Source organism: Lingula anatina, chromosome 2 (genome assembly GCF_051362555.1).
Source record: "Lingula anatina isolate TDL-2025a chromosome 2, LinAna3.0, whole genome shotgun sequence".
Classification (NCBI taxonomy): domain Eukaryota; kingdom Metazoa; phylum Brachiopoda; class Lingulata; order Lingulida; family Lingulidae; genus Lingula; species Lingula anatina.
This window is the reverse complement of record NC_141768.1, coordinates 23,311,898-23,331,846: the sequence shown is the minus strand read 5'-3', so window position 1 is coordinate 23,331,846 and position 19,949 is coordinate 23,311,898. Positions and strand designations below refer to the sequence as shown.

The window sequence follows — 19,949 nt, the reverse complement described above, 5'->3', positions numbered from 1 at the left end:
AGAGCACTCAAGCTATTGGCCGTGATTTGTTCATAAGAAAATTGAACGAATCGTAGCGAACATTACAAAAACTCGAAAGCGGAAAGTTTGATCGTTTTGAAAAAAAACCTGAAAGAAAAGTGAATGGAAAATGTTTTTAAATTGGTATCATTTATACTTGAACCATTTAGCACTTAAAGGGAAATACAGAGGAGTGGTGTAGAGCACATGTGGGATATTATCGGTAAATATTTATGACAGTAGTTAAGCTGAAACCTCTAACTGAACTTGAAATCATTATGTCGGAGTATTTAGATAGTGCCATTACATGACAGTTTAGAGAACCTTTAAACTTTGCCAGTAACTTAGTGCTTGATAAACCATTAACATTTAAAAATTATATTGATTTTTCTATGGTTACCCCTTGTTTTATTTCAGTTGGCTTGAAGTTTTGACTTTTTAAAAACATCGAAAAATAATTGCCAAATTGAAATTGAATAACAGAGACACTGATCAAAGTAATCACATACTATTAACTGAATTTAGAAAAAAACATTGAAAACCAAAGGTTTGTAGAGATTTGGAGACATAGCTGCTGCATCCAATGGACGGACCATATTTTTTTATCAATGTATCATACTGGGTAGATACAAATAAAAGGTTCATTATCTTGACTACCTACTGCACTAAGCTTTTAAAAACCATAATTATATACACAGTGCTGTAAGCTGTGCTGAAAATTAAAATTTAATTGTTGGTTAATTTCATATACACTCTCAGACTCACATAGAGCACTTGCACAGAATGAGCCAATTCTTTGGCTCTTGAAGCATTAACAGTACTTGGATTTAAGATATTTCATTTACTGAGCATGCTTGGGCATAGCATAGTCAAGCCAGCCTATTCCAGTTTCATTGCCCAAACATGCCCAAGCAAGTAACACAATGCCTAATGAGTTGGTATGATTAAGGTGCAAGATGACCAGTAAGGTGGCATAATAGGAGTTACCAGTTGGTCATGATGCTCATGTGTTGAGGCAGGGTGTTTATGCGTCTACTGACTTTAATTTCTGTGTATCCATAATTAGGTATGAGCTCTGTGATTTTTTATTTTAATAGTTAATTGTATTTTTCCTTTCAAAAATATCTAGAAAATACATAAACAGCGACAAAGATGCCACCCAAAAGAAAACAAGCAGCAGGCTCTTCTACACCAGGTAAGATCACATTTTTAAATTCATCTTGATTTTAAAATTACAATTTTAAAAAATACAAAATGTTTTTATTTGACTGTTTTGTTTGTATCGTATATTTTGTGTTTTGCTTAAACTGGATTTTATGCACTGATGCTCTATTTGTCAGGGGAAAAATGATTTAAAATTTCTTCTTCTGTTTAGAGGACAGTAAAAATTGTGCTGTAGATTTCATGCATTTAATATTACATTCATTTTTCAGCAAAGAAAGCAAGAGCTACACCCAAGGCATATCAGTTGGCAGCTCCCCTTCCTGAGGGAACAATACTCGCAGATATATTCAAACGCCAGTGGAAGGTTGGCAAGGCAGTAGGCTCAGGGGGGTTTGGACTGCTATATTCAGGTACTGTTATCTGCATTAAATTTTTGTATACAAACCATAAGAGTACTGGTAATGTCAAAAGAAAATAATTAGTGATGTACCCTTTTTTTATGTGCCATTGTGTCAGCATATATGTGTGAATTAATTGTGTTAGAATGTTTTGCTATGAATTTTTTCAACTTTATTATTATTATTATCATAATAAGATCCAATATATTTTTCAAGATAAAAGTGATTATTTGCCATCATATATTTATTGTTGATTTTTTTAGCTACATCTGCAGACAACACATTAGATGGAGCTGCAAAAGATTACGTTGTTAAAATTGTAAGTGTGATTCTGTCTGTACCTTACTAAGAATACTGTCAGCTTCCAGAGCAGCAGGGGTGTTCTAAGATGAACATATGTACATTCTTCTCACTTTCTTGACACTGGTCTATAAACAGGAATGAAAACAGGCAACTGATTTAATTTGAACTTGCCATTTGTAAATATATTTGACGTTTTACTTTGTTAATGACTCAGTCATAGATTTAAGAGAAAAACCCAAAACAGGTGTGTGTGTGTGTGTGTGTGTGTGTGTGTGTGTGTGTGTGTGTGTGTGTGTGTGTGTGTGTGTGTGTGTGTGTGTGTGTGTGTGTGTATGTGTGTATTGGTATGTAGTAATATTATATAAATATTCTATTAATTTCTTTGGTGGGTTGATTTTTGAATTTTTTAATGTGAATAGCATACTATGATCTTTTCATGTAATTGATAATTGAAGTAGAGTCATATCAGTAGGTCCTTGTGCATAAACACATACTCACACCAGTGGACCCTTGCTCCAAGTGTTTGCAATATTATTGTCTTCCCAGAACCCGCTAAATGAGAAAATACCGTTAGACTTCCCTTTAACAATTACATAATGTCTAATTGACTAAATAGTGACTTAACAATTTTTTAAGTACAAAAAGCATTCAGTTTATTGATTTCTTTGGGGTCTATTGATGCAATATTATGTACACATGTGTGATATGACTGTGTGGAAACCAATAGGGGGTCTATCAAAGCATACATCTATCAGTCATCTTTATAAATTGCTGTTATGTTCTATTCATAGGAGCCACATGGGAATGGACCATTATTTTGTGAACTAGCATTTTACCAAAGAGTCGCAAAGCCAGATATGAGTAAGTGTTCATGCATTATTTCAGTTTTAATCTTGATTTTTTTATATGTGATTGAGAAGGCTATGATGTTAATGGAAAATACTTATATTTTTGTTTTTCTAGATGAACTTTCTAATAAATTATTGGATCTTTCGCATGTTATTTTGATTTACAGTTGACCAATGGAAATCAAAGCACAAAATGAAAGTATTAGGGGTTCCCAAATTTATAGCCATGGGATCCAGTGAAAAAAATGGAACAAAATACCGCTTCATGATCATGGAGAGATTTGGAGAAGATCTGCAGAAGAAATTTGAAAGGAATGGAAAGAGATTTCCCACAGAGGCTGTGTATAGATTGGGACTAAGAATGGTACATTTTAGCATAGGTTGCCATGTTTATACATCTGTGATAATTTGGTTGAAAGTTTATTTTAATTTGACAAGATTGAGTCATTTTTTGCCAGATATCTTTAAATATTGACTTAGAGAATAAGATATTGACCAAGAGGTATAAGCACTGTGTTCATTAACAGGGATTTAGCTGGCAACATTGCTATTTAAATATGTAGTTTTTATCATAATGGTACAATAAACTAGTTTTTACCTTTTTAGCTGGATGCCTTAGAGTATATCCATTCCAAGGAATATGTCCATGCAGATATAAAAGCATCAAATATGCTGGAAGGATTTAAAGACACAGACCAGGTATGGAAAAGGTGTAACAAAAGTCTTATGCATACAATGTTAGGTATGTTCTTTGATAGTCAGAGATGTTTACTCAGGGCCCCAGAAAGCCAGACTAGTAAAATTGGGTAAACTTGTTCAGTTACAGATCTCTAAGGCTGCTTTGGATCAGGAGATTCTTAGACCCTGGTGCCCCAGATCTCCAGTAGACTAAAATGTATTTTGGCAGACTGAATTTGTGACATGGGTTCTTCAGCATGTGATCTAGCTTGAAACTGGATATAAGATTAATCGCACAGAAGCCATTAGCCATTTTGAGCAATTAAATTTTATTAAAAGCTCTTTCTTGTGAATTCTGGATTACAGCATAATTGCAAATTGTGTGTAAAATATTTTTCTCTTCTGTTAGGTGTATTTAGTTGATTATGGTCTTGCATTCAAATTCTCATGTGATGGAAAGCACAAAGAATACAAAGAGGACCCCAGAAAAGCACATGATGGGACAATAGAATTCACCAGTAGAGATGCTCATGTTGGGGCAGGTCAGTATAGCTGATTATATACAGACACTTACAGTGTCTTACACCTAAAATGTCTGTATATACACTGATTGGTCTGTCTGTCTGTGCTGTCACTGTCTGACACATGACATTCACCCCATAACTGCCAAACTATTTTTGCTTTACTGTAAATTTACTGAGTTGCTTTGTTTGGTAAAGAAGTAGCTTGCTTTCCAAAAGTGGCACGATTGATCCATTTAAAGTAATTATTCTGCGTCTGAATGTCTGAACATTTGTCAGCTTTGCTGCCTTGTTTCATGTATGGTGTCTGTGTATTTATTGGCTTTGTTCTCTAGTTTTATTTATTTATTAGTACCACCAGCGTGTACGCTGGCGGTACTCATGGTTTTAGTCCCGACCCGTCTCGTACAGCTCCGCCGGCTCCTGCGGCTCCGCCGGCTCATGCGGCTCCGCAGGATGGCGTGGGATACAAGTCACCGTTACCGCTTCTCCTCCTAGACCGCAAGGACCTGTGTCCCCATCTCTTGGATTTTGGTCACATATAATCTCATCTTGAACCCCCTGTTTTTTTTGTCTCAGTCGGTGCATTGGCCTGGGCATGGCACTCGTTATAACGCACCCTTGTCAAAATTTTTGAAAATTCAATGCTAAATATCTCCCAAACCGAAGGAATTATGTGAAAAAATTCTACAGATGGCTGACCGAAAGTCATATGTGGAGATTTCAAATATGCCCTTGGATTTGACCTTTGACCTTTATTTCAAGGTCAAACGGGCCAAAATTTTCTAAAAATGGGATTTTTTTGCAAAAAAAATTATTATTTTATGCCGATTTTCAGAAACTTTTCAGATCTAACTTATGATATTATGGACAGGTGTTACCCTTAGGGTCTTCTTTCATCTTTGTGAGTTTGGGGTCAATCGGTGCATTTTCACGGGAGTAGCGGCCATTAGATGCCAAAACTGAAAACTCTCTCAAATTCTGGAACTGTTAATGCCAGAGACCTCTTGTTTTTTTCATTTTGTAGAGCTTGTCAAGCACAACACTGAAGTTGGTGTCCGTTTTTTGTTTTCGATACGGCTTAGGCATTGTACTATATCGACAGTTCAACATCCAATATTTAGTGGTGAAAATAAAATGTGAAATACTACAAAATTAGCAGAGATACACCCATAGTTACTATTGAACTTGAATAGGAAGTCATATACTTGTAATCTAACTGACCTTGAAATTGACCTTTGACCTACTTTTCATGATGAACTGCACTTTGCAAATTTTGGTTCCCTTTTATCTCCAAAACTGGCAGAGATAGGTCCATAGTTTCTATTGAACTTGAATAGGAAGTCATATACTGGCAATCTAAATGTCACCTTAAAATTGACCTTTGACCTACTTTTCACCATGAATTGAACTTTGCAAATTTTGCTTCTCTTTTATCTCCAAAACTGGCAGAGATAGGTCCATAGTTACTATTGAACTTGAATAGTAAGTCATATACTGGCAATCTAGGAGTGACCTTTAAATTGACCTTTGACCTAAATTTCATCATGAATTGAACTTTGCAAATTTTGGTTCCCTTTTATTTCCAAAACTGGCAGAGATAGGTCTATAGTTACTATTGAAGTTGAATAGGAAGTCACATACTGGCAATTTATCTGTGACCTTGAAATTGACCTTTGACCTACTTTACACCATAAACTGAACTTTGCAACTTTTTTAATGCTTATACTTTCAAAACTGGCAAAGATATGCCCATAGTTACTATTGAACTTGAATAGGAAGTCATATACTGGCAATTTACTGTGACCTTAAAATTAACCTTTGACCTACTTTTTACCATGAACTGAAATGTGCAAATTTCCATTCCCTTTTATCTCTAAAACTGGCAGAGAAAGGTCCATAGTTACTATTGAACTTGAATAGGAAGTAATACACTGGCAATCTAACTGTGACCTTGAAATTGACCTTTGACCTAATTTTTATGATGAACTGCTTTTTGCATGTTTTCTGCCCTTTAAATCCGCAAAACTTGAAAAGAAATGCCCATGGTTACTATTGAACTTGAATAGAAATTCATATACTATGATGTTGAAATTGACTTTGACCTACTTTTTCACCATGAACTGAGCTTTGCATATTTTCTTGCTCCTCATATCTTCAAAACTAGCAGAGATGTGCCCGGTGTTGCCCCTAGGTTTTCTCTTTTGTCAGCATATATGCACCACTGACAACACATTTTAAGGAAAACCAATAGGCCTTTTGTCTAGAGAATCACAGGATGGATCAATGGTAGGAAAATGCAAGTCAATTCAAAAATCTGCTTGATTGTACCATTTTTAGTTATAATTTTTTGCACATTTTGAGAACTCTTGTTGATTGCATTTTATAGAGCTTGTCAAGCACAAGACTGGTGATGGTGTCCCTTTTTTTTTGGGGGGGGGGTTCCATACGAATGCGCTTACTCCAGCTGGTGGTACAATATCCGGAGGCGGTATCGCCTCTCTGATCCTCTAGTTTATTTATTTATTTATTTATTTATTTATTTATTTATTTCAAGTTTAAAGTTAAATCATATCATCATTATCATGATCATCAGTTTGAAGTCTAGCCCTTCCAAACTACCAGTGGTAATTGCTCTTCATTTTCAGCACCTTCAAGAAGGGGTGACATAGAAATTCTTGGATATTGCCTACTACAATGGCTGTGTGGTCGGTTACCATGGGAAAGTAATTTAGAGAACAAAGACTTTGTCAGAGATCAAAAACTCAAGTAAGTACTTAAGAGAGTGATGTATTGATTACAGTACTTTATTACCGGCAGGTGGTAGATAAGTTCGATAGATCATTCTGTATGAACAGTTTTAGTGTACATTATTTTTAATTAAACTAAACTTAGCATTCAGTTTTAAGACAAAGTGCCCCTTTCATAGTAAAAACTGATAGCATGATGATGTTGTTGTTTCAGATACATGGAAGATATACCAAGCCTGATGAAGGCATGCTTCCCCAAGGGAGAGGCACCAGGTGAGACAGTCTCAAATGATATTTTTATAAAGTCTTCATTCCGTGCACTATGAGAAACGTGTATGGGTTATTTTGAAATTACTCAAAAAGTTAACACCATTCCTTTCAAAAGCACAAAAAAAGAGAACCATTTGAAAAGAAGAGGAAATCATTGAATCAGCTGGTAGTGTTTGATGTTTAGGATCCACGTGATGACCAGAACTGTCAGTGATGTAGTGTTTGTCCTTTTTTGTCCTCCCCAGCTGCAATAGCCAAATATCTCCAGTATGTTTCCAAGCTTGATTATGCTGAAACTCCTGATTATGACCACTTAAGAAAACTAATGAAAGATGGATTAAAGAAATGTGGGGCAGGAATCAATGGGAAATTGAACCTGGGGTTGCCACTGTCACCAAAGGTTAGTGTGTTCACTAGAAATTACCATTCTTTTGGTCAAATTTAATAAACTTTTCAGTTACAAAGTAAGTGGGATTTCATGATATTGGTGTCTGCTGCACAGTTATACTGTATGTTGCCCATGCAGGAATGGTATTCATAGGCAATGAAAACTGTGACTGTTCATCATTGCACTGTCTGCACAGCTAATAATGTGATGGAAGAGAGTAGAAAATTGGACAAAAATTGAAAACAAAAATGCCACTAATAAAACAGAATGTGATTTATATACCCCTGACACTTATTTATCTGAGAGAAATTGTGATTTCGTTGATTGATGTTGATTATTTACATCTACACATACAATTTCGTTGGATTTTGATTAATATTTTAATGATATGTTATCAACCAGAAGGGCAGAAAGAGAGAAAGTGACAATGTAAGTGACACACTATCTCCGAAAAAGAAAGCTAAGAAGACTGCAGTAAAATCCCCTAAACATCGAGTGTCCCCAGCAAAAACTCCTGTCAAATCCCCAAGGCGAACACCAGCTGGTTTGTATTCTTTGCTTTTGGCAAATGCTTTTATGGAATAATTCTAGTTAATTTTTTGGGACAAAGAATTAACAAAATGCTCACCAAAACAATAAATATATGACAAAAGATATTGCTGAACAGTTTCTATTTAACTGTTATGTTTAGCTTCTGCTTATTAGTACCACCAGCGTGTACGCTGGCGGTACTCATGGTTTTAGTCCCGACCCGTCTCGTCCAGCTCCGCCGGCTCCGCGTACTGGCGCCGGATACAAGTCACCGTTACCGCTTCTCCTCCTAGACCACAAGGACCCCTGTCCCCATCTCTTGGATTTAGGTCACATATAACCTCAACTTGAACCCCCAGGTTTTTTTGTCTCAGTCGGTGCATTGACCTGGGCGTGACGCTCGTTGCAATGCACCCTTGTCAAAATTTTTGAAAATTCAATGCCAATTATCTACCCTACGGAAGGAATTATGGGAAAAATTTCTACAGACGGCTTTCCAAAAGTCATATGTGTAGATTTCAAATATGCCCTTGGATTTGACCTTTGACCTTTATTTCAAGGTCAAACGGGCCAAAATTTTCAAAAAAATGAAATTTTTTACGAAAAAAAATATTATTTGCACTGTTATTCAGACACTACACAGACTTAACCAATAATTATATTGGAAAGTGTTACCCTTTGGGTCATCTTTCATCTCCATGAATTTGGGGTCAATCGGTGCATTTTCTCGGGAGTAGCGGCCATAAGATACCGAAACTGAAAACTGTCTCTAATTCGGGAACCGTTAATGCTAGCGACCCGTTCTTTTTTGCATTTTATAGAGCATGTAAAGCCCAACACTGAGAGTGGTCTCCGTTTTTTTTGTATTTCAAAGGGTTTTCGTGTTATGCTGTATTAAAAAGTACTTTGTGGTGGCACATTATTGTAACTCGGAATTGTAACATTTAGTCCCTTATATCTCCAAAACTGGCAGAGGTGGTCAATAGTTATTATTTAAGTTGAATAGGAAGTCATTTACTTGGAATCTAGATGTGACCTTGAAATTGACCTTTGACCTACTTTTCACCATGAACTGAACTTTGCAAATTTTTGTTCCGTTTAAACTCCAAAACTGGCAGAGATAGGTCCATAGTTACAATTGAACTTGAATAGGAAGTCATTAGAGGCAATTTACTCTGACCTTGACGTTGACCTTTGACCTACTTTTTATCATGAACTGAACTTTGCAAATTTTTGTTCCCTTTTATCTCCAAAACTGGCAAAGATTCGCCCATAGTTACTATTGAATTAGATTAGAAAGTCATTAGAGACATTTTATTGTGACCTTAAAATTGACCTTTGACCTACTTTTCACCATGTACTGAACTTTGCAAATTTTCATTCCCTTTTATCTCCAAAACTGGCAGAGATAGGTCCATAGTTACAATTGAACTTGAATAGGAAGTCATTAGAGGCAATTTACTCTGACCTTGACGTTGACCTTTGACCTACTTTTTATCATGAACTGAACTTTGCAAATTTTTGTTCCCTTTAATCTCCAAAACTGGCAAAGATTCGCCCATAGTTACTATTGAATTAGATTAGAAAGTCATTAGAGACATTTTATTGTGACCTTAAAATTGACCTTTGACCTACTTTTCACCATGTACTGAACTTTGCAAATTTTCATTCCCTTTTATCTCCAAAACTGGCAGAGATAGGTCCATAGTTACTATTGAACTTGAATAGGAAGTCATATACTGGCAATCTAAGTGTGACCTTGAAATTGACCTTTGACCTACTTTTCATCATGAATTGAACTTTGCAGATTTTCTTTCCCTTTTATCTCCAAAACTGGCTGTGATAGATCCATAGTTACTATTGAACTTAAATAGGAAGTCATATACTGGCAATTTACTGTGACCTTTAAATTGACCTTTGACCTTCCTTTTACTATGAACTGAACTTTGCAAATTTTCGTTCACCTTTATCTCCAAAACTGACAGAGATAGGTCTATACTTACTATTGAACTTGAATAGGAAGTAATACACTAGCAATCTGTGACCTTGAAATTGACCTTTGACCTACTTTTTATGATGAACTGCTTTTTGCATGTTTTCTGGCCTTTGAATCTGCAAAATTGGCAAAGAAATGCCCATGGTTGCTATTGAACTTGAATAGAAATTCATATACTATGATATTGAAATTGACCTTTGACCTACTTTTTCACCATGAACTGAGCTTTGCATATTTTCTTGCCTCTCATATCTTTAAAACTAGCAGAGATGTGCCCATTGTTTCCCCAAGGTTTTCTCTTTTGTCAGCATATATGCACCATTGACAACACATTTCAAGGAAAACCAATAGGCCTTTTGTCTAGAGAATACAGTAGTGATCAAGGGTAGGAAAATGCAAGTCAATTCGAAAATCTGCTTGATTGTACCATTTTTAGTTATATTTTTTTGCATATTTTGAGAACTCTTGTTGATTGCATCTTATAGAGCTTCTCAAACACAAGACTGGTGATGGTGTCCCTTTTAGGAGGGGGGGGGTCCATACGAATGCACTTACTCCAGCTGGTGGTACAATATCCGGAGGCGGTATCGCCTCTCTGATCCTCTAGTTTTTCTTGTTGGAATTAATCTAGGACCCATCATAGACCCTAGAGTTGGGTTATGATTAATATTTTAGATTTAAGCATATTTTACGATCATTTAGTTAAACATTATACAAATAATTGAAAACCATTTACCTACTTAATTGTATTTCGTATATGTTTTAGTAGCAAAATCACCAGCTGCAGTAAAGTCTCCAAGAGGATCTGCATCCAAAGCCAAGTCACCTGGCACTAGTTCCCCTAGGCACACTCCAACAGGTGGGTATTTAATAGCTTTATAAAATGACAAGAAATATTAGCTGCATTTAAAATATTTTCTCCTTGTACCATTTTGTGTCATTGTGTACTGAAATAAGTCACACCTGACTTTGAAGATAATTTGTCTTGAACAAAGATATTTAAAACGCACAGTGCCATGTATTTATTTATTTATTTATTTTTCATATTTGATTCTATTTTATTTTATTTATTTATTTATTTATTTATTTATTTATTTATTTATTTGTCAGCATCTGGAACAGAATATAAGTATTATGTCAGTAATTTTTTCCTGCAGGAAATAGTTTCTGTGCTCTGGTTTAATTGAGGCAAGAAACAATGGCAAAGGTAGGGAGTAAGAGTAGATGCATTTGAAATATTGAGCATGTTTCTTGGTTGTCCCCTGCACAAAATGGTTTAGTTGGACACTTAGTAAAGGGTCTCCTGCCCTTTACTAAGATGGGAGACATCTTCCCCTCTTTGACCATGCCCCAATGCTTATGGCTGCTTTTCAGATTTTGAAAAGTTCTACAGAGTTTGAATCAGAATCAAATTGGATAATTAGATAACTGTGGAATGACAAAAAAAAAAAGCTCTAACATCCATGTTTCAGCTCCATGGCATGAACAGCTATATGCAGATTGGAAAGCTGTGCAAATATTACCTCTTATTGAAATTGTAATCCATGTCCAAGGCATCATTTTTTTCTTCCATTCTTGTACAATCTCTACACCTGTGATGACAACTGTAGGCACTGACTCTATGTTGGCTGTGTACCTAACTCATACTCAAACTATCTGTCCAACTCCAGATGCTTGATCAAACTTCGGCCAGTAGTTTGAATACTTAGGAGCTTGCCTTGCCAGCAGCTACTTGCTTGATAACATTTCCACTTTGATACTTATCACCCACTGTGTTATTATTTTGTGTTGGCATGTATTGTATAGAGTAAAGCAAATATATCTAGACCTTATTTTGTTTTAGCAAAGAAGAAAGTAAGCAAGCAGGTTAGGAAGACGGTGACCAAGTCCAGCATAGCAACTCAGACCTCACCTGGTTTGAAAGGACTGAGGAAAAGCAGACAAAGTAGATGAAAGAACTGTTGGTTTGGAGAAAACAATTTTTCTAAATCAAAAATTAGCCAGAGACGCCACACATGACAGAAGCAGATGCGTCAGATCTGGTGAGATTTAAGTGAAAGGATGATGTTCTTGAGATTCCAGTTTTGACATTCCCCAAAACTTTGGAAATTATCCAATGAGATCTGACAAGTACTACCTGTTATTCATATAAAAATTCAGGGAAGATTAAAGCTTTCACTATTTAAGAACATATCAACAGAAAGAACCAGACCCTAAAACTCTCTCTCAAGATTTTATATGCAATGATTATAAGGTGGCTAGTTAAACATTGGTAATAATAATGAAACAATCATTTTATTAATATGTGACTTAGCACATAGAAGTTAGATGCTGATGTGAAGGTTAAATTACACTATTACCACGGTTGCTTCAAATCTTAAATAAAAAGAAAGCCTTCAGTTATTATTGTTATTTTTATTATTTTGACACAGTTCTAATAAAAGTAACAGAATATTTCAAAACAAAATTTTAATATTTTGATTATTTCAAATGAAAATACTTGAAACATTTTATTAAATGCATTTTCAAATGTTTTTGCATTCAAATCAGGTGAAAACTATCTGATATTTTATTTATTTTTATTTATTTTTTAATCTGCTTTGCAGACCAGTATTCAAAGAAAAGTCATTCCAGTGGTACATTCTAATACACAGACTATAACGCACAATGACATGTAGATCAAAACCAGGTTTCAACCTTGCACTGTAAGTCAAAACAACATCTACACAATAAATACTTAACAACATTTACTGATTATAGTTATTAAGGTAAAAAAGTACTACTGGAATAATATCTCTTGATGCACTTGTCTCAAATGTTCATAAAAAGCCCTTGTTTACAATCGCATCACAATCTGAACTAGGATGATGGTCACACATCCACATGCACATCCACATAAGATCAATATCACCAGATCTCTGTGTACTTCACACTGGGGGTCCAGGATAGGGTGGCATCTGCATCACATTAGCATCAAAGTCCTCCAGGTATCTGGAAAGTGAATGATGTAATTTTGAGACTTTATTTATCAGTTCAAGATCTATTTGAAGCGAGTTGACATGTCAAATCTTTGCTCCTGAACTCAAACCATATGCCACCATATAGTTTCAAATAGCACAACTTATAGAAATACCAAACGGCATCATTCCATACTCCCCTAAAATGATGTCTGAACAAACATTTTCAGCTTTCTTTCTGTGCTATGTATAGCCCTTGGTAGTTTTCACCAAACCTTATTTGAATAATTATGCTATTGTGCACAGTAATGTATTATACATTACTACATCATTTGGCAGACTTTTACAAACTAGAGGGACAGATAAGTAGGCTAAATTTATAACCATAAATTCATGGTAAAAGTGTCATTTTGGCTGATTGGGTTATTAATTTGGTTTATTTGCCATGTGAACTTTGATTTGTGTGAGATACTGGTAGTAGTGCTTTACAAGCATTACAGGGAATCTACACCTTCATATGCAACTTGAAATAATTCGATATAATTAAATATTCAAAATATACACTGAAGATGACATATATACTAAACACAAATATTCTAAACTGCCCTTGACAGTTTTATCATGTCTGCCTTTCTGTTATCTTTACCTTGGGTTAAGATGTTCCACTCTTCCTCGTAAGATGTTCGGTCCCAGTAGCTTGGCAAGGTCCTGTAAGCACTGACTGGCAGCACTGGACGTCAGTGCATTCTCACATTTCTGTGAATAAATATTAGGAAAAAGAGGTTAATTTTGCTAGATGAGCAACAAAGGAGTAAATGGGTAAGGTAGGATGTTTCAATATACATAACCATGACTTAGCATGCAATAGTGACACCAAATATTTCTAATGGCAAATGCTTAGCATAACTATAATTTCCCATTTCTACTTGGAAAAATGGCAACAGAAATGTCTTGAAAAGGCTACATTACAATTGTCTAGTTAAGTGATCAGTATGCTATGTTATATAATATAAACATACCAAACCATAAAATATGTAGTCCAAGAAGTATTCCAAGTACATTTTAAATGGTCTTTTTCCAACTCCTGTCGCTATTCTTGGTAACTGAAAGGTGCAATTAAAAAACTTGGAAATCCAAATTTAAATTACAGCATCAGAAAACTTATCCAACTGAAAAATATGCTACAAACTTGTTGTCTGGTATCAACATACTTGTTTACATCCTTAACCCATGTGCAGAATCTGATAATCAGTTTATAGGCCATGTTACCATGCAAGATCTACAAACACCTTAAGCAATTATCACCTGTTTACACACAGTTTCCGTGAAGACCACATGTTGTGTGTAGTGTTGATGTGACATGGCCTTAGCCAGCACAGGGAGGAGATTACAGACATCTTTCTGATATTGAGTTATGTGGCTCATCTCTGCCATCAAGTGTACACAGCCCTCGCCTAGCTCCCAGGGTTCTGAGGGCCTCTTAAACTGGTGGTCCATGCAGCCCCCGCCCCTCTTACCACGCCCCATCTTAGGGGCCAGTGAGCCACATGAGTACATCTAAAGGAAATCAATTCACATTTATAGATAACTTTGAAAAGTTAAATTTCTTATTGTTACTGTGTTTAACTAAATGCTCATTAAAATTATTTATAAATGTAATTTAAATGAAGTTTAATTCAACCAAATTGAGAAATTCATTCGAAATTTTAATAAATGTCCATGCAATTGCAATTATTAAGCTATTATTACAACAGATGAATAAAATGCACTCAATTCTCACTGTTTGGTTAGTATGAAGGTCCATATCATTGTCCCTTGCTTTTTTGACCACACCAAATGTGGCTGGAGACTTGTCCAGTCCACCATATCTCTCTGCGTTTTCGGTTTGTTTCTCAACCCCCTGGAGGCCCTCTTTGATCTTGTCAATCACTATCGCGGCAGCTTCAGCACCTGTGGGAGAAGAAAGAATTTACCAGTGGGAATTGTGTAAGAGTGGAGTTGATAATATGATGGCTGTTCCACAAACTTTCAAAGTGGATTCAGTCAAGTGACAGGATGTACACCATCAAAGCAGAGCAGTTATTTTGAAAACTTACCATATGCCTTCACCACATTCCCTAGAGCAATGGCTGCCCCCTGCCTTACTGAAGGTATGTTGTCTTGAAGATTTTCATAAAACAAAGGATAAAGTGCTGGTATGCTGTCTCTGAAATTACCAAAGCACATTTTAAGATAAAAATCTGACCTATCTCCGTCAATCCATAATAACTTTCAGATCATCAAAAGAGGCAAAATGTGTAATGTGCACAACATTAAAATCATGGTCTTTATCCCATTCAAGCTCATAAGATATTTAGTACAGCTATTAATTTGAGATCACGTGTTACAGAATTGAGCACTTACCTTGACTCTTCTGGGAAACACAGAACAAAGTTGCCACATGCAATACAGGCAGCTGGGGGAAAAAGGAAAGGGAAAGTGATGAATATGTTCACACCATAGGAACTTTGTCTCAGAAAAGAAAATGACAAACCTGAACAAAAAATATTAACTTCTTTTACATTTTTAGATTATTTAAAAAAGACCACCTTTCAAATCGATCTTATTTGGTACATTTTGCCAGAAATAGATATACTGAATGTAACAAAGTAACACATTTTTATTTGTTTTCTGATTAAAATCAGTACACAAGTAACCCATACATACCATCCCTAACAGGCCAACTTTGGTCTGCAAAACATACCAACAATGCATCTAGAAGTCTGGAGACATGGGGACGCACTACATCTTTGTCAATCTGCAGTAAAGATTGTCACTTTGATTCATCTAACAAAAAACACTAACAATTGTTCATTGCAACTAGCAGAGTCAACTGCAGTCCAAAAGTGAACAAAACTAGGATGTGTTGATGAGTTTAACTCATCTATTAATTATAACAACTGACAATTTTCTTTCCAGTGTAATGCATGCAGTGTACCTTATGTCCTAGTTCAGCAATGCAAGCGCAGGCAGCTTCTCTTACTGCATGGTTATCTGCCTCTGTCTCCGTTATGTAGAAATCAACCTAGGCAAAAAATACAAAGAGATGAAAAACAGATTAGACCTACTTTTGGGTAAAAACAATGTGGTTTGATGAAATATAATGAAACCAGCCTTTTGAAGATTAAAAACAGAGAAATATCATTTAGAACCACACCATGAATTAGACTGGAATTACACTGGCTGCCTGTGAAGCAGAGGATTGATTTTAAAGTACTTTGTATTATTTTTAAGGCGATCCATTCACAAGGACCATTATATATATATCCGATCTTATCTGTTTTAGCTAACACAGCGGTCCGCATGTTTTAATACTGAGAATGATCTTATTTTAGAACATTCTGTTTTAGAGAAGGGGTGCCTTAAAAGTTATGAAGATTGTGCTTTTATAATCTACGCCCCAAAAGTGTGGAATGCCCTACCAAATTTTATTAGAAAAACAGAAGACTTTGACAATTTTTAATTTCTTTTAAAGACCCACATTTTTAATTCTGTCTATATCTCTTAGATTTTTTTAATATGTATATGTATTTTAACAGGATTGATTTTTAGTAGTGTAAATTTTAAATGGTTTCCAACAAATGTTTTAGATTAAAATATTGTAGTCATTTTCATGATTTAGTATATTAGCCATTATTGTAAGGCGCCTTGAGATAGAATGTAAGGCACCCTATAAGAATCTTATTATTATTATTATTAGTTTTTATTGCTAAAATTATGACCATGTGTAACGATGTACATACTGTTTCTTTGATACATCTTTCTACTAAATGTTTGCCTTCTCCTGCAGTGACTCGTTTCCAGGTTTCCTGGTTGTATATCCGAACTCCCTCAGCAACATAGTATCTAAAGAATAAACACATATGAACATGATTGTCCATTTATGCCTTGAAACATACATTCAACAACCACTACTTTGAATGACTCCAATAAAGTAATGTTAATTAGTATATGTAAGAACCTTACTCAGTGACATGCAGTGCACTAACCATTGTCTTACTTTACATGTCAAACATCAAACCCTGAACAGTGCATTATCAATCTACCTGTTGAGACACATTCTAGGAATTAGAATTGGGTAAAATGGTTCTCTGGCCTTCTCAGAGTGGATACTTTCCAGAAATTTCCGTGTTGCCACAGATGCTGCAAGTCTGACCTGAATAATCCAGAGTTAAGTGATGATAAAAAGCATTTTCAAATTGTCTTAAAGCATAAAGACAAAGTATTAAATCATGAACCACTCCAAAATTTTAATGCCTCACAAGACATCTTAATCAGGGAATGAGGCTATAGCTGTTATAGTAGCCTCTAACTGGGGGGACAAAAATGCAAAACAAATGCAAGATAGTGAAATGCTTAGTAGAAAGTCTCATTGAAACAATTGCCATAATAAATTACTGTTTCTAAACTATATAAGCCAAGTTAAAATTACATACCTGACTCCAATTATCTGCTAAGCCTTTTCCAAGGTATTCAGCAAATTGCTGACCATGACGATAAATTGCATTTTCATTGGTCAATTCTGTACCAGCTGGGGCTATAAATTAATTTTTTTTCAATATAAGCCTCTGATATTTTGTTTAATATACATTAGTCTGTTTTTGTAAATTTAAAGGCCTTACATTTTCTCTTTTCAAAAACATTAAGGAGTGCAACGAACTGCAGAAGGTGTCTCATTGAAATTGAAACATCTCAAATGAATAAAAGTAAATGCTTGTAAAAAAAAATGAAAATACAAGGTTTTATAGCCTCTGATATTTTTGAATGGAAAGTGTGCCAAAGCATTGCTTTCAATACACTATCTACTTTACCTTAATATACCTACCAGTATCATCTAGTCCACAGCTGACAAGGGTACCGCACACATAGTACCCCGTCTCCCTGACAAATCTATTGGTGTGGTTGAGAGTGTCAAAAACAAGGTCCAGTAGTTCTTGGTCAATGTAAGGGTTGAAGCTGTAGCCACAGTTCTCTAACATGCACTGCAAACACCTGTATCAAAATAAAACAGGTAGGCTTCTTTTTTAAAACTGATGACATACGTATCAAATGTCTATAAAATCTAGATAGTTTAATATTTAATATTGTTTAGGGCATGGAACAAAATATTGTTTATGACATGAAACAAAACTCCACAATGAAACCTTACTTCCAGATTTTTAACCCTGTAACCGCCTTTACCCCCAAAATAAAACTCACTCATCTTTAAAAACATTCCAAATGATTGTGAAATCTAAATACTGTTTGGATCTCATTTTAACACACATTAGGTAAACTGATAGAAAAAAAGGAGCTGAAAATAATATTTTTTGATGAAAAAATTGTTATGAGGAGGGAAAACTATTATTTTAGACTAAAATCATCTCTTGTATTTGTGTTTTTTATAACATAAAACAAACTTACTTCATCCATGTTTCTAGGGATTTCCATCCTGCTGTGTCATGGAATATCTGTGCAGAATCAGTGCTGTTTTGCTGATAATAAAATGTCAGATATTAAAACTTTATTTATCTATATCTCATCATAATTAATAAATTAGATATGCATATGGTCATTTCAGCAAATAAATAACTGTCAACTGTTTTAAGCTACTAATGTTAGCTGTTTTCCTCACCTTAGGTAAAGTTTTTTATTTTTAGTCACTTATAAATCACATAAAATTCAATTGAAAAAGGATAATCACATACCCTTTCTAACTTAAAACCACCCCCACCATGGTCATCATCTGAGTCAGAATCTGAGGAAGAAGTACAAGAGTTGTACAATTTCTGCATCAGCCTGTCTGCCTCTTCTTTCTCTTTCTCACTTCCAAATCCACGTGGCTGTCTTTCCAGGTTATCTCTAATACCTTGCAGTGTGGTTTGTTTGGTGTTGGCATAGATAACTGGACCAAAGCGATGGCAAAGAGCTCCCATTACTTCACCTGGTTACAGAAATTAATTTTGTGAAAGAACAACAAAATAACATTTCCATACGTAAAAGGTCTTTCTTTATTTCTATAAGCTGATTTTGCCCTTCTAGTTGAAATGATGATATTGGCACCCTTTATATACGAGATCAATTTATGAAAATCATTTTGGAACAAAATGATAAAAAACAATGAGACTGGGTTCCCATCCCTAGATCGATCTAACAGGATTGGTCCATATCCACAGGGTTTCTCGCTAAATTGCTTTCAGCTTAAGTGGCTTAGATGTCTGCGACGCCTACTAAAGCTGCTAAATGATAGTTAATTACCCCCTATCAGCTTCAGTAGGTGTGACAGCTAGACATCTAATTGTTTAAGTTAATTGCAATTAAACAAGAATCCCCTTGGAGATAGTTCGATCCAAAGTTAGTACGATAGTCTCTGGGAATGGTCTCTTAAATTCACACTAGAAAAAAGAAAGAAATGATTAGGGTTCTAGGGGCCATGGAAAATGGAAAACTGCCTAAAATAAAATCAGGCTACAAATTTAAGTCAGACAAAATCGTGTTTGTAGCACAGACAGGATTCGTCAGATACTCAAGCTAAAATAAATGGAGCAAAATTAATTGTTTTCATTTCCAAAGTCAATTAAAAACCAAAAGCCTAGTGATTATACGAGTCGGAATTATTAACCTGCAGCTAATCTCACTCGAAACTCCTCATCTTCTAAAAGCCTCAGTGCTTCTTCTTGCATGGTTGTACCGTAATCCTCCCCACAGTCACACAGAGACAATAACACAGAAGAACCCATCAAACCTGCATGCTTTATCTCCCATGTGCTAGACTCATCTTTCAAATATCCTGTGAAAGTTTCCTTTAAAGCAGAAATTCCAGCTTCATCTGTAGATTTTAGGTGTTCTTTTAGTTCATTAAGCCCCCTATCGCGTTCTAATTTCTTAGAACTGTGTAGTTTTGTTAAAATTGCTTCCGTCATTTTCTCTGACCTTCACCACACGCTTTCGGTGTTTAGGAGCAGTCACGTCTGTTTACCAAAATTATTTCCATGATAAGCTACATTCTAGCGCACTTCAAGTAGTATTATAATGATCAAATAATATTTATAACTCAAATAAAAATTCAAAGCAGAAAACTGAAGCACAAAAATAAATAAGATATATGTCGTAAATACTTGTTTGAC

The 19,949-nt window shown here is 35.3% G+C and overlaps 2 protein-coding genes across 8 annotated transcripts; one reads left to right on the top strand and one right to left on the bottom strand.

The window, feature by feature from the left end:
• The first annotated feature begins 39 nt into the window (after positions 1–39).
• LOC106151013 (serine/threonine-protein kinase VRK1) lies at positions 40–12,253 on the top strand. 7 transcript variants are annotated; one of them, XM_087007194.1, is made up of 15 exons: positions 40–223; positions 1,130–1,195; positions 1,434–1,574; positions 1,826–1,881; positions 2,657–2,726; positions 2,881–3,077; positions 3,320–3,412; positions 3,801–3,933; positions 6,561–6,681; positions 6,877–6,935; positions 7,178–7,332; positions 7,723–7,864; positions 10,617–10,706; positions 11,005–11,054; positions 11,691–12,253. In XM_087007194.1, exons 2-14 carry the CDS (start codon positions 1,153–1,155, stop codon positions 11,028–11,030), a joined length of 1,326 nt encoding a protein of 441 aa, XP_086863320.1. In that variant the 5' UTR covers positions 40–223; positions 1,130–1,152; the 3' UTR covers positions 11,031–11,054; positions 11,691–12,253. The 7 variants fall into 7 exon arrangements, with proteins under 7 accessions (XP_086863320.1, XP_086863319.1, XP_086863318.1 ...); XM_087007193.1 differs by having other exon boundaries at positions 10,614–10,706; XM_087007192.1 differs by lacking the exon at positions 11,005–11,054 and having other exon boundaries at positions 7,726–7,864.
• Positions 12,248–19,805, bottom strand: LOC106164872 (uncharacterized). The gene is made up of 16 exons (XM_013542914.2): positions 19,445–19,805; positions 18,531–18,766; positions 18,247–18,317; positions 17,669–17,835; positions 17,280–17,380; positions 16,890–16,999; positions 16,587–16,689; positions 15,782–15,868; positions 15,511–15,601; positions 15,208–15,259; positions 14,901–15,010; positions 14,585–14,754; positions 14,110–14,361; positions 13,824–13,907; positions 13,451–13,560; positions 12,248–12,838 (listed from the first exon to the last, which is right to left on the bottom strand). Exons 1-16 carry the CDS (start codon positions 19,743–19,745, stop codon positions 12,775–12,777), a joined length of 2,109 nt encoding a protein of 702 aa, XP_013398368.2. The 5' UTR covers positions 19,746–19,805; the 3' UTR covers positions 12,248–12,774.
• Between the last annotated feature and the right edge of the window lie 144 nt (positions 19,806–19,949).